The 14,622-nt window shown below is 33.2% G+C and overlaps 1 protein-coding gene across 1 annotated transcript; it reads right to left on the bottom strand.

Annotated features, from left to right (window-relative positions):
• Nucleotides 1–2,037: 2,037 nt before the first annotated feature.
• Nucleotides 2,038–13,601, bottom strand: LOC125051269. Its single transcript, XM_047651481.1, has 8 exons — nt 13,464–13,601; nt 12,748–12,875; nt 12,129–12,256; nt 8,232–8,329; nt 7,628–7,691; nt 4,774–4,910; nt 2,529–2,618; nt 2,038–2,190 (listed from the first exon to the last, which is right to left on the bottom strand). The coding sequence occupies exons 1-8, from the start codon at nt 13,599–13,601 to the stop codon at nt 2,038–2,040; spliced, it is 936 nt and encodes a 311-aa protein (XP_047507437.1).
• Nucleotides 13,602–14,622: the final 1,021 nt, after the last annotated feature.

The following is a 14,622-nucleotide window of genomic DNA, read 5'->3' as shown; positions in this document are numbered from 1 at the left end:
ACACCCAAGACCGAAGCAAAACACCAAATGCTCATAACATCGATGTTAGTCTCAGCCGGGGATCGAACCCGGGACTCATGGATTTGCAGTCAGGGGTACTAACCACTAGACCAATGAGCCGTCTTGCTTAAAACCAATTTTTAAACAAAGTGCACAGTGTAGTTCAATAACGCGAAATATATTTTTCTTATAGATCTACTAGGCCAATCAATTTTGACCATATGTATTATTCTGAAAGCATTGTTCCACCATATAAAATCTGTTCATCTCATTCCTTGATTACATCGTTTACTCTGCTGTGAATTTTTAAAACACAATTTTCTCAGTGCTCAAGTTTATGATCTGTGCTATAGGGAATTCTGAAAGTAGTGAATGGATTTTACATGAAGATACGCGCATTATATGGCAAATAATACGATAAAGATTAGTTTAATTCAAATGGTAAAATTCACTAGGAGCAGTGTTGGCCTAGTGGCTTCAGCGACTCTCATCCCTGATGTCGTAGGTTCGATCCACGGCTGTGCACCAATCTACTTTCTTGTGCGCATTTAACATTGAAACATCGTGAGGAAACCGGCATGCCTTAGTCCCAAAAAGTCGGTATTAGATTAACAAATGATCATGAAACACAACAACAAACATACAAAAATTTGAGGCCAAGACCTAAAAAGGTTATAGCGCTACTGATTTATTTTATTTTTAAATATATATTCAAATTCTAAGTTTAATTTAACGGTACAAAAACAAGACTATCATATTATTTATATTATAATCGTAGAAAGGTTGTCTACGATTATATAAATAATATAATACAGTCAATATTGTATTTAGTTTATGCGAGTACTTTACAGATAGAAGCACATTTATTGTTATTTGCACCATTGGCGTTTTAGCTCCACATCAGCAATGGTGGCTAGCGAGAAGAATTTTATTTGTGTAGTTGTTTTGAAGGACTGCTAATATTTTGGATTTTTTGACTTCCAAAGATATTCGCGTTCGATATTCGCAAGAAAAGTGCGTACGAATTCTTAAAAAGCCGACAACGTACTATCGAGACCTTTTCATAATTGGCATTGAGAGTGTCCATGGGCGGCGAAATCGCTTAACATCTGTTCTATAGAACAAAAAATTCCCATAATCATCCATAATAATTTTCAAATTTAGTTTCTATACTTGCATTCACGTCTAATATAACATTAAAGTTATACAAAACCACACAAATCCGAAATATAGGGTGTAGTCACGTGCAAAAATATCACCTCCGGCGAAATTCTAGTAATTTTCAGCTCTGTATTTGCAGAGAAGTAATATTAGTTCGCGCGTTTATTTACACGCGTGGATATGCACTCGGTTCTACTTTTGATGAAGATTTTGGGTATTACTTTGAAGTTGTACGAAAATAGTAATTATTACTATGTAAACGTTAACATGGTGTATATGATGGCGATATTAACAACCCTTATATACTGGTTTTCAAAAAATTTAATCAAGTGAAGTTTTCTGCTCAATTGTCTCTTTCTGACATTTTATATTTGGATAAATATTCTAAGGACAGGCTTAGGCTTTAGTTATAATAATGTTACGGCTGCAATTCGTACCTGGACTCTATGATACTTTTGTATTATCTATAAATATAACAATGAATTGCTGCTCGTTAGTCTCGCTAAAACTCGAAAACGGCTGGACCGATTTGGCTAATTTTGGTCTTGAATTATTTGTGGAAGTCCAGAGAAGGTTTAAACAGTGGAAAATATAAATAATAAGTATAGAAAAATACTAAAAACGACAATTAAATTTTCCAATAAAATCATGTCTATCCTATGTCTTTTCAGAAATAAAGAAGTATCTCTTGGATGTCATATATAGGTGTAGTGTGGTTGTCTTTGGTCTGTTTTAAAAATGTTTTATTAATTTTGACACAAATATATGTAGGTGGTACGAAGTTCACGAGTTCATCTAGTCTAAAATAAAACCTTAGCCAAATTCGAACTTTAACATATATTAGAAATATTTATTTATATTAAAGATAAGTTTAAATTATTTATTTTTCTCAACCTCTAAGTTAATTGCAGGTTTCAGACTTGGTCGTCGTGAAAGACTCTCATATTGGACATCCAACTTGTACTCGTTTAGTTCCGATTTCTCTATCAGGTAACGGCTTAGCTCTCTTGACGTTTGCGATGTTATAAACTATGATAGAGTCACATAAAATAGTTAAAATATTTGTAAATAACGTATTAATAAAAGCTACAAAAATCACTATGATATCGATAGACCTAAAAGACTTTGTAAGCGATCCCAAGCAGCGCTACGGATATTGCAACAACATTGGGTGCAAAAACTCAATATTGAAACTTGAATAATTATATATATGAAATGAAAAACTACCGCGAAGATATGCCTTTATTAGACTAAAACTTCTTTAAAATGACGCTAAACCAAAAAGATATGGTAACTTTTCGAAATATATATGCAAAGTATAAATAGTATTTTAATAAAAAAAATATATACTATCAAATCGTACTTACAAAACGCGAGTCGTATCTCTTTCTCAATTGCCTTAGTGTATAATCTTTTGGCCCCCAATTTGGTAGTGGTTTAAACAATTGTATCCAACCCTGAAATTGCGTTTAACAGCGTTTGCCATACACGTTCATTGAACCAAAAACAGCAAATTGTGTCAATTTAGCTAAGGTCTGGTTTGAAAAATGTATCTCAAGTCAGTAGAGCAAATATAAATTTGATTAACATATCCTGAAACTAGATTTAAGTGGAGGAGTGGCGGCTCGCGCTTATTAATTTTTTCATTTAACATTTTGCCCAAAGTAACACTTTCTTTTTTCTTTGTATCATACATGGACTGGATTAGATCTGTCTCCTTCAATATCAAGTCTCCTGAGAAAACTTGACGTTGGACATTTTTGTATATGGGGAACCATTTAATAGAAAATAATGAAGTTTAAGTGATGGTCTAAAATATTCTAATATATAGGCCTAAGGGTATGCTTCTGTGCCAGATACAGCTCAGAATTTCAATAATGTGCTCAGTTAATACATGAGCAAGTACAGTTATGAAAAGCATCGTGAGGAAACATGAGACCTAAAGAGATTGAACCGGTTTCGATATTTCCTCCAGTTACGCATTGCTAAGGACGTGTTTTCTATAATCTATATATTTATTTATTTCTTTACAGTCAAGGCCAAACAATAATTACAAACATATTACTTCCTCATTTAATTTGACGATTGATTTGATTCAAAATGTAGGCTTGTATATAAAACTATATTTAAAGAGAACAAGTATGAATTTCCCATAAAGGTGATGATCTACGTGGAGATAAATTTAATGCTTTGTCTCGTAAAGTCTTTTCAGTCTAAAAAGGCTTCCATTAGCGTTCTTTCTCTAAAATGACTCATCATCAAATTCTCACTTTGATATAGCGACTGGGAAAGTAAGTTTGTTAGACTTACAACCCGAAACTGCAGTAGTTTTTTTTTAAGATCGATTCTAATGATGTTTCTAGCTAAAAATTGCCCTTTATTTTACATTTTTTTTATCAAATATTCAATAATTGCAGTCTCAGTACCAGTTGTAATTGAAATATCTACGAGTCCCGTTTGTCGAAAATGTATTTAATACGAGTATATTGGAGTCATAGTTCGCGCTGTATCTTTTCTGAGTCTTACCCTAAGATAACTTATACAACGGTAATAAAACTTAAATCTAGTTTCATGAGAAAAAATAACGACGGGTTGCACTCCGGGAGTGCCGGCAGAAGTGAAAACTTGAATATTAACGATGTGCATTTTTGATATTTTGGAATGGTTAGGGAATAATTTTGCACGAATTAGTTTAATTATAATTATTTATTGCGCTATGGTACACAAACATGACAATTTATATTACATTAAATACGCCGCGCCAGCTGACTACTCTCCATCCGTCTTACGAATTTTCGATCAGGTCACGTGTCCTGACGCGAGTTTAAAAATTTTTACCCATTCCAAAAAAAGTGTACAACGCCGCTAAAGAAGTTTTCACTTCAAAAACTTATACACCGAGTTGTACATATTCGACAGTGTTACTAGATGAGATATTGCATGAGATACAAATAAGAGCACGGGCCATGCAAGACGTTCAAGAACACCCGCAAATCCCAAACATATGGCTATACTGAAAATTTAAATAGATTCATATTTTGATGATTATTATTTACCATTTTCTTTACTATGACGTATTTAAAAAAAGCAAACAGAGCCCCGAAAAACATCGGTACAGCCGGTATGTAGATATATTGGTACAAGTATTTTTTAGGTAAAGTCGTCAATGCCACTATTTTGAAAAGTCCAGTTATCATATAATAGATCTTTAGCTGAAAATAAAATTATTAGTATAATAAAGTTGTTAATAGTATTGCATTTCGTTTTCCATAAAGATTATATTTAAATAATAAATCAGTGGCGCTACAACCTCTTTAGGTCTTGGCCTCAGATTTCTGAATCTGTTTCATGATCATATTTAAATCAAATAGGCAAGTAGGTGATCAGCCTCCAGTTCCTGACACACGCCGTCGACTTTTTGGGTCTAAGACATGTTGGTTTCCTCACGATGTTTTCCTTCACCGTTTGAGAAAATGTTAAATGTGCACATAGAAAGAAAGTCCATTGGTGCACAGCCGGGGATCGAACCTACGACCTCAGGTATGAGAGTAGCACGCTGAAGCCACTAGGCCAACACTGCTCTATTATATTTCGAAAGATTATTATATTTACCATATAAAAAACAGGTGCCGCCCAAAAAGTGAAAATCCTTAACTTCGTAGGACGAACTCCGTTGAAAAATGTCATGTCATCGACTAAACGACCCAAAGGATACAAGTAGAATATTATTATAAGTTCCATAAGAGTCATCAATGCTGTACATAATATGTACATTATTTCAATAAGCTAAAAATTATAATTGGATAAGTATTACGTAAAATTTTACGCTTAATTCTACAGCAGAAGTCTAAAGTGATTACCAGAGAATAATATTATACTGAAATGATTGTACTATATTTGAAAAAAATTATCTAGGAGCAGATAAATGGAGCAAAATAATTGTAACACTATGGCAACCAAAAGGCTATAAAACAAACAGAGGTATTCAATCTAAAAGGTGGGCCGATGAAATCATGGAAATGGCTGGAAAGACTAAGACCTGGACGAGATTGGTATGCAATAAGGAAAAATGGAGGACAATGGGGAGGCCTATACCCGTAGGCACACAGAATCGGTTATCATAGATTAAGAAAAACAATAGTTATAATGTATATATTTTGTATTTCTGAGGCTATAAATAAATCAATTATCTAGCACAAGCCTCCACCGCAAATTAATGGATTTCTAGTCAACACGACGCCCTATACGACAAACTAGGAAGAGTTTCATTAATAATTAAACAGAGTTGTTGAGCAGAGCAGGTCTTTAAGAAAATATTTAAGAAGAATGTTTAATAGGCGGGTGCCACCTAACAGACAAGGATGCTCTTGTTTCAACTTCCCGATTAATGTAATCAAATGATTAATATTTTTAATAAAATAAATGTACACAAACACCGCTACCACTGCCGATGTATGATATATTTTGATCCCACGTAGTACGTTGTACCCACTTAGCAGAGTTGTAAAATTATAATGAATACACTATAATGAGATTTTTATCTACCTCTGTAGGAATAAAGTGGAAAGTCGCCACTCCAAGAACACTTAAACTGACAATAAGAATCCAGGTGTTTAACCAACGCCACTCACACAGAATAGCTTCTATCAAACAATGGACCGTTATCACCTGAAAAGATAAGTGTAAAGGATTTTTCATTGTGTAGAACTTAATTTCTATCACTGTAAAGTAAAGTAAAGAAAAAAATCATTTAATCATATAGGTAACATAATGTACACTTATGACTTGTCAGTAAATAAATACATATTCATGCTTCTAATTTTACATTTACTGCCAGTTCTCAAATCAAGGGCATAGGACGGAAGAGAAGAACTGGCAATAAACGTTCGACACTCTTTTTAATCGCCATTTTTTTTTACACAACGTTTGTAAGGAGCTGCAACCATTACACCATGTTCCACATGACATATCAAGTAATTAATAATAATAACATAAATTAAAAAAAAGGGTGCGTGTACTTATGTACGCGCGTAAGAAGTTATACTTCTTTGGCATTATTAAAAATAGTTTTTGATTGCATGCGAATAATTAATTACAATTAAATAATCAAAGACTGGAAAAGGAGTCATTATAGTCAATAAAGTTCAGTTTACATTTGAAAAATTAAATAAATATTTATTTATTATTATTCTCTTATATTAAGTGTAACATAAATTATATTATTATTAGAATGTTGTTTTTAAATTATGTCCAATGCCGTAGCATCTTCCGTGGGCAAATTCATTCTGTTAATTTTGGGTCACGGTGTGTGCGCATCGTTAAATTTCACTCTCATCAATTTTTCATAACGCGCCTAAAGAAGTATAACTTCAAAAACAAAGACTTGTCCTCTATCAGCAGGAGGCATGGTGACTGTATACATATGAAAGGAGAATTAAATAAAAAGTATAAATAGTCCATCGGTGCTACAACTTCTTATAGGTCTAAGATTTCGACGTTAATTTATTTATTTTCTATCACTTTTCAATCGTGATTTTAGATCTAAGCGAGTCGGAGTCTCCCTTACGATGTCTTATAGCTGCACGAACGTTATCAGCCTATGAAAATGTAAAATGAAAGGACGGCACATCATCTCTATTCAATATTGACACTCAACATGATGGATTTTAAATATTAAGCCTTGTTCAATCACAATCAGACGCGCTGTTTTGACCTTCATATGTTGTTTTACTTTCTCATCCTCTTGTTCTTATCATCCACCACAGTCAAACTCACTAATATATTGTTCGAATAAGATTTTTTCACACAACCTTGCTTAGTAATATAAAAAAATAAAGACATTATGTGTTGCAGTGTTGGCCTAGTGGCTTCAGCGTGCGACTCTCATACCTGAGGTCGTAGGTTCGATCCCCGGCTGTGCACCAATGGACTTTCTTTCTATGTGCGCATTTAACATTTGCTCGAACGGTGAAGGAAAAAGGTGATCATGAAACAGCAGAAATCTGAGGCCTAGACCTAAAGAGGTTGTAGCGCCACTGGTTTATTATTTATTTTATAGACATTATGTACTTACTATAACTAAATATTCGTTTACAAGATTCAATAAAAAGAAAACAATTGTAAACAAATTTCCCATATAGAACTGTGAAAAATATATCGGCCACAAGTAAAATAATGATTCGGAACCTGAAAATAATGTTTGAATAGCTTTAATTGATCAATTAAAATAACTATGTGCTGATAATTATAGCCCTTACACTAATTATAAAACTGAGGCCCGTAATTCAATATGTTACAGTACTTTGTCTTCACTCACTCATATCACTTTTGGATTGAATATACAATCTCATATAGATATAATGTTTTAGTTATAAATAATTATAAATGTATATACTAAAATATATTGCTTGCAGCGATGTATTTGCCAAATTGTCACAGTAAAGTTTCAGTAAATAAGTGACAAATCCACGAAATGTGTAATATACAGCATTTGACGTCACTATGAGAGCGCTGTCTTGTATCGGCTTCTTCTATGGAAAGAAATTAAGTCTTAATTAGAAATGACGTTAGATATAGTTTCACGATAGCTTTACGGCAGAGTTTTTAAGACACTTTCCGTGCACCACCACATTATGGAACCAGCTACTATTTCAGGTATTTCCGAGAGTATTTTCAAGAGAAGAGCGTACCACTATCTTAAAGGAATCAATCATTATCGCGAGGAAACTGGCTTGCCTTAGACTCAAAATGTCGACGGCCTACTTGCCTATTAGATTAACAAATGATCATGAAACAGACACAGAAATCTGAGGCCCAGACCTAAAAAGGTTGTGGCGCCATTGATTTATTTTATTTTTTTATAAGGTACCATACGATACCATATTGTAAAGCAAATTTGACTATAAAGTTATTAGGCAAGTTCAGATAAGGCTGTTTCAAATGTTTGATGACCATGACATCATGATGATTGTTAATGCCATTTATTTATGTTTCAATTTGTAAACTTCAGATACATTATGCAATTGAAAGGTTTTATTTTTATAAAGGAAATTAGGTAATAAAATTCATACATCAATATTACTTCTTGATGACAAAATATGAACAATAGGTGGCGTGGTCATCGATTCTGATAATAAGTCGAAATCGGAACTCTGCAAAACGATAAAGGCTGTATCAGAGAATATTATATATATATATAACTGATGTTCATATTAAAATGGGAGTTGGTGGTAGAAAAGTCAAAATTAAGGGTTTACTTTTTAAGCAAATCCGTAAAACAATACCAACTATCACTTAGTGGCATAAAATCAATTTTATGTGACACGAAAATTTTGTATATATATATATTAATTATATATTAATTTTGACTTTTCTACCACCAACTCCCATTTTAATATGAACATCAGTTCTATAATTTCCTTCAACTCTCACTGGAAATCATTATTTGGCAAAAAAATTATGTCCAGCTACCTAGTAATTCTAATAAAAAAAAAATATTTTTTAGGTTTATGAAGTATTAAAATATATACTATCTATGAACACTATTCATTATACCACTACTAAAGTATTTGCTTGAATAATGTAAGATAACCAACGATAACTAAGATGTTATGAAGTCATTATTTTTCTATTTATGAAATATTGGTTTCCTCAGTATATTATCATAGAGTACACACCTGCCTTGCGATTCTGAAAACTCACTTTATGAACTCTCACAGCACAACTCTCACAGTGGTTTTCGCAGCGGCCGCGGCGGTTGCGCTCAAATCGTATAGCAGTCATTTTACGATTTGGCATTCTGATAAACAATAAACTACAAGCTCCCTCCTTATCAGGATGCCAAATCGTAAAATGACTGCTTCACGACTGATTTGAGCGCGACCGCCGCTGCGAAAACCACTGTGAGAGTTCGAAAAGTGATTTACAGAATCACAAGGCTGGATTCGAACCGGATCTCAGTCAGGACTCAGAGTAAAACCTGAACTTACCCACCTTTTTAACATTGGCAATTTTTTACTAGTGTATATTATACTTACTTGCAATATATCCAACAATTCCTTACGGTGCACTGGGTACTTTTTATAACCCCTTTCAAAATTAATTATTGTCAAATGAACGAATACAATTATTAAAAACATATTGAGTCCCATCTGAGCAATATGTAGCGTCTAAAATATTGTACATTACACTGTGAATTAATTCATACCTGTTTGTTTTTGTTAAAAGAACAAACAACAACAAACAACAGAGCGTTGTCTAAGGCAGTTTTTGCCGCGCACCACCACTATGTGGAACCAGCTGCCCACAGAAGTATTTCCGAACCAATTCGACTTAGGGTCCTTCAAGAAAAGAGCGTACCAATTCTTAAAAGGCCGGCAACGCACTTGCGAGCCTTCTGGCATTGTGAGTGTCCATGGGCAGCGGTATAACTTAACATCAGGTGAGCCTCCTGCCCGTTTGCCTCCTATTACATAAAAAAAAAAATAACTTAACTAAAATTTATTGGCTATTCAAATAAGAAATAAAGTTTATACAGCCATTGAATATCCAATAAAAGCAGCGGTAATAAGTATCTTAAGATAACACGGATCCAAAATCTTTACAGTCAATGATAATAATTCTAAAGAAAACATATCATATTGTTACCTCATACCTTCCAAATAAATCTTTTGAAAAACATAGTGTATGTTATTGTAGCTCCAAGCCAAAGTATGACAAAATAAGAACAAGTCAGTACAACATTACAATTCTGAAAATATTTCATGCGGGACCTAAAACATAAAAACGATTGACTTGAAACGCTGACACAGCTTTGTGCATTAGATATATCGTTAACCTATATATTAATCTAATATATAAAATTCTCGTGTCGCGGTGTTTGTGGTTAAACTCCTCCGAAACGGCTTGACCGATTCTCATGAAATTTTGTGTGCATATTGGGTATGTCTGAGAATCGGATATCATCTATTTTTCATCCCCCTAAATGTCAAGGGTAGTCCACCCCTAAATTATTATTTTTTTAATTTTTAGATAAAAAAAATTAATGATACAGCATTCAAAAATACATACAACCCTAATTTTCACCCCTCTACGATCAACCCCTATTTTTTATTATAAATGATATACATGGCAGAACGACGTTTGCCGGATCAGCTAGTATTTATATACAAGCCTACAGTGGTGAAAACAGTTAAGGTAATACGATTTCCAAATAGTTTCTAGTCATTCTCTTTTGCGCTATCTCAAATAAAAGAGTGAGTGAGAGTTGGCCTAGTGGCTTTAGCAGGGTGAGAGCCCTGAGTTCGTATGTTCGAACCCCAGCTGCACATCTATGAACTTTCTGCAATTAACGTTTGCTCGTACTGTGCAGGGAAATATCGTGAGGAAATCGGCAGACCCAAAATTTCTGTAAAAGGCTGGTCATCAACTTGTCTATAAGAAAAAACAAATGATCACGAAACAGATATAATATTCTATAGCCCAGAGTAGACCAAAAAGCGGCACTGGTGTTTTATTTAAGTATAGGTTATAAATATACATGTAATAAAAATTTAAAAAGCTTTTGATATGGTTAATTGGTTAGTTGTATGACTTACAAGTAAAACAGCAATTGCGGTAGTTGAAAATGTTCGTTTGCTTCAGAAATGTAAACTATGTCGTCAAATATCACTGATTTATTTATAAACTGCTTGGCAAAATCTCGAATTTCATAGCACTTTAATGTGGTATTTTTATACGTTATATTCAAACTCTCCGAACATCTGATAAAGTATGAGGGATAAAATATTAAATATTTACAAATAATCACATTTCACAGGATACCATTTCAAAGAGTTTATTTTCTGATGTCCTAACTTCGATTTGTGGCAAAGCCGTACTAGGGATATTTTTGCTATTTATATTCAATTTGTTTTCGTCATGAATTCTATTAAAACGATTTATTTACTGCAAAGAAATGTCAAACAATAATTTTATTCGTACAATAAGTTTAAGAAATAACTCTCGCTCGTGCTTCTGATTACTTCCAAAAACACTCACCAGCATTCAGGTTTTCTATACAAACAATTGTTAATCAATTACGGAAAGGTATTTTACGTTTTTATACAATACAAAATATTACTGAAAGCTACTTTATATTACAGTTCTACTTGTCAAGTAATCAGTGAAAAGTTGCAGAAGCTTTGAATTTTCATAAACTATTATTTGCTGCATATTTAAGGATAATTTACTACGTACTAATAATTAATCACATTGTTCTTGCGTTGACAGTGAAAGCCGATAATGAATGAACTGAAATTTTTCTCATAAAAGGATTTAGTATTATTTTTAAGACTAACCTATTCCATGGGCTTTGATAACGAAATCCGAGGACCAGATAATCCAAGTACTTTGTGGTACTATAGGTTACCATAGTTAAATCTATAAACGCTGTTATTATGAAGGCTAAAGTTGAACCTAAAATGAAAATATATATGTATAACTCAGGTTAAGATCAAATATTACTCGTCTTATATAACTTTGGGTTTCTGTTTATTTAATAATAATACTAACTAATAAAGAATCTTCCAACACAACCGCTAATTGTAAATTAATTTTGATTATTTCACATAAAACAGTATATTAATTTAACTTTTTATTAACTTTAAAAGACCTTTTTATATCATTTTTAAGCTAGAATATGTCGATAGAGGGAAACATGGAAAGGATTTGCAACAAGATGAGCCGATTGCATTTTGTCTCTATAAGTTGTAAGTTGTTTTTACATAATATGTGTTAGGTCTTTTGTTTGTAAGGTGTGTTATATGGCAAATATGTCATGTAAAAACAGCTATTTTTTCTAATCTGTATTTATTTTTTAGGTTGCAATTGGAGTTTGGTGCTAATATTTATAAACTTTACTGATACTACTGAAGTGTAAAATGGTAGTCGATTGAGTAGACAAATGCAGTAGAAAGAACTGAACATACCATGAGCGATGGGGAATATCTTCGCAACAAAAAAATGTGTGTCCGGTACGTATGCACTTAAAAATGCGTACACATAAGTGGTCGGTAGGCTCTTGAAGAAAACATTTATAAGGTAATTCCAGAGATATCTGTAAGATTTCAATAGTTTACACACCCTGATTTATACCTGCAGCTGAGTTTCATCATCGGACGTCGAGGCAGAATACGAAATTCCACCCGTATTACCTCGACGTCCGCCGTTCCACAACTGAGCGTTTTTCAAGGCAATTTTTGCCGTGCACCACCACTATGTGGAACCAGCTGCCCACTGAAGTATTTCCGAACCAATTCGACTTCAAGAAAAGAGCGTACCAATTCTTAAAAGGCCGGCAACGCACTCGCGAGCCCTCTGGCATTGAGAGTGTCCATGGGCGGGCGGTATCACTTAACATCAGGTGAGTCTCCTGCCCGTTTGCCCCCCGTTATATAAAAAAAAAACCCGTTCATTTCATAAAGCCTTGGGGTAGATCTGTTTTATTTTTTAACTTAGGGAATTCGAAACAATTATAGTTATTGTTGATTAAAATCGTCCTTGCGATATCGTCACAATAGTTTTTTTAAGTACATATAAAATTCTAACACTCTAAAGTCTTCTTCTTGTACACAAAGAAACATAGTTCTAGTCTGACTCGTTGCATAACTCCTGAGGAAAGATAATCTTTCCCAATACGTTGCTGGTATTTGTGGTCTGTCCAGGAAAAAATCTTTCTGTAAATTAATACCAACAATGATGCATTATTAAATTTAAGACTGAATTATCGTTCTTTTTCTGAATACATGTTATTTATTTTTTTGTCATAATCAGAATTATTTATCAACGCAGAGTCAGTAAAAAGACAATTTTTAAATTTAATTTTCTATAAGAGTCGATTCATATTCAAGGTCATATTTTTTATAACGTAATAATAATCTAAAGGTGTGTACAGACTATATAACATAACATGTTATACAACATTGCTATACAACATGTTTCAGATAATGTGGACACTGAATGTTATAAAACATGTTATAATAACATGTTATTGATATGTATGCTAGGACGAACCAAGCATTTACGTTTTTTTGTTTTTCTTTTGTTATTTAAAATGGTTATATGACATTGTTATATTGCATTGCTATTCTAATGTGTACAGTATTGTTTTATGATATAATGTTTAATAACAAGGTTACATAATGTGGACGTGTTATAAAACACAAGTTATATAATATGTTACATAGTCTGTAAGCACCCTAAGATGTGGATTTTTGCATTTGTTGAAAGAGTGATATATGTAGATCTATATTATTTAAAAATACCTTTTCAAGTACTTGCAGGTCCTGATAATGAGGACAAATCTTTGATGTTACAGAGGAAACACTTTCCTCCGTGTCACCAAGATGCCAGTCATCTGACGGCTTCTTCTCTTGCTCACTAAACCCGAGAGTATCATCCATTTGTTGCTATTATAAAAATGTATGAACAGTTGTTGTATGACCTTTCAATAACTGAAGAATAATGCAATATAAACTTTAGAACCCTTCTTTCTAGTTTATTTAAGTTCGAATATGCTTTCTTCAAACAACACAATAATGAAAACAATACAATTACTTTTACCAATGTTTTTCTGTCATTATGATAATCTTGTCAAAAAGTGACATTGGATTGACAGAGCCTGAGAAATAAGAATAATTATAGAATAAAGATACAAGCTATGGTAAACATTTACGGAACGAAAAGTTTCCCTACTAAATGAGTACCCTTCTTAAAACACTGACCATTTTCATTACAGCGTAAATATAACTTAACAGAAATAAAGAGTACTTTACAAAACGGTGTTAAATGGGCACCGCTATATATGTAGGTAGGAACGGTTTTATCCAAAAGCCTACCCTCACTTTCATGCAATGCAATAGCTATCGACGCAATGGCTTGCCGCGTCTCGTGGTAAGGTCAACATGAGACAGGCCTTTATTATCGTCCGTGGCAGTTGCGGAGCCGTAGACCAGACATGGGAATCAAGAACAGTGTTTTTTTTCTTAACGGTGCCTTTCAGTATTTGTTATTTTTCTATTAATATTATCGATGATTATAAGAAGAATAAGAACTTTATTTTATAAATGTTCAAATTATCGACAGTGTAAGGTGACTTAGGTTTTTAAGAATACCGGTAATATGCTGGAATGGAGAAATAACGTAGTCCGCCAAAAACACATTTTTTTAATCAAAATCCCGTAGACGGACTATGGTATAGACCAGGCATCAGCGTACAGCGTGTGAGATAGCGAATGATTGACATTTGTCGTATGTACAGTTTTAATTCATTGAAGATTGCTTATTATTGACCAAAATACACATTTCGAATGAATAATTCTTGAACAAAGTTACTGAGTCGTGACAAAATAAGCTACTGACCGATGAAAGGTTATGTTTGGTTATTTACGTTCACTATAGCTTTTACAGCCAATTATGCAACAA

Source organism: Pieris napi, chromosome 7 (assembly GCF_905475465.1).
Source record: "Pieris napi chromosome 7, ilPieNapi1.2, whole genome shotgun sequence".
NCBI classification, from domain to species: domain Eukaryota; kingdom Metazoa; phylum Arthropoda; class Insecta; order Lepidoptera; family Pieridae; genus Pieris; species Pieris napi.
Note: the sequence above shows the minus strand (reverse complement) of the source record. Positions and strands in the feature narration are given on the sequence as shown.

Coding starts and splice junctions, on each gene's coding strand:
- LOC125051269 (XM_047651481.1), bottom strand. CDS start 13,601: ATGGATGATACTCTCGGGTTTAGTGAGCAAGAGAAGAAGCCGTCAGAT. Junction 12,257..12,747: donor CAAGAAGAAGACTTTAGAGT/GTTAGAATTTTA, acceptor GAAATCTTACAG/ATATCTCTGGAATTACCTTA. Junction 2,619..4,773: donor CGGCACCTGTTTTTTATATG/GTAAATATAATA, acceptor ACGCAATTTCAG/GGTTGGATACAATTGTTTAA.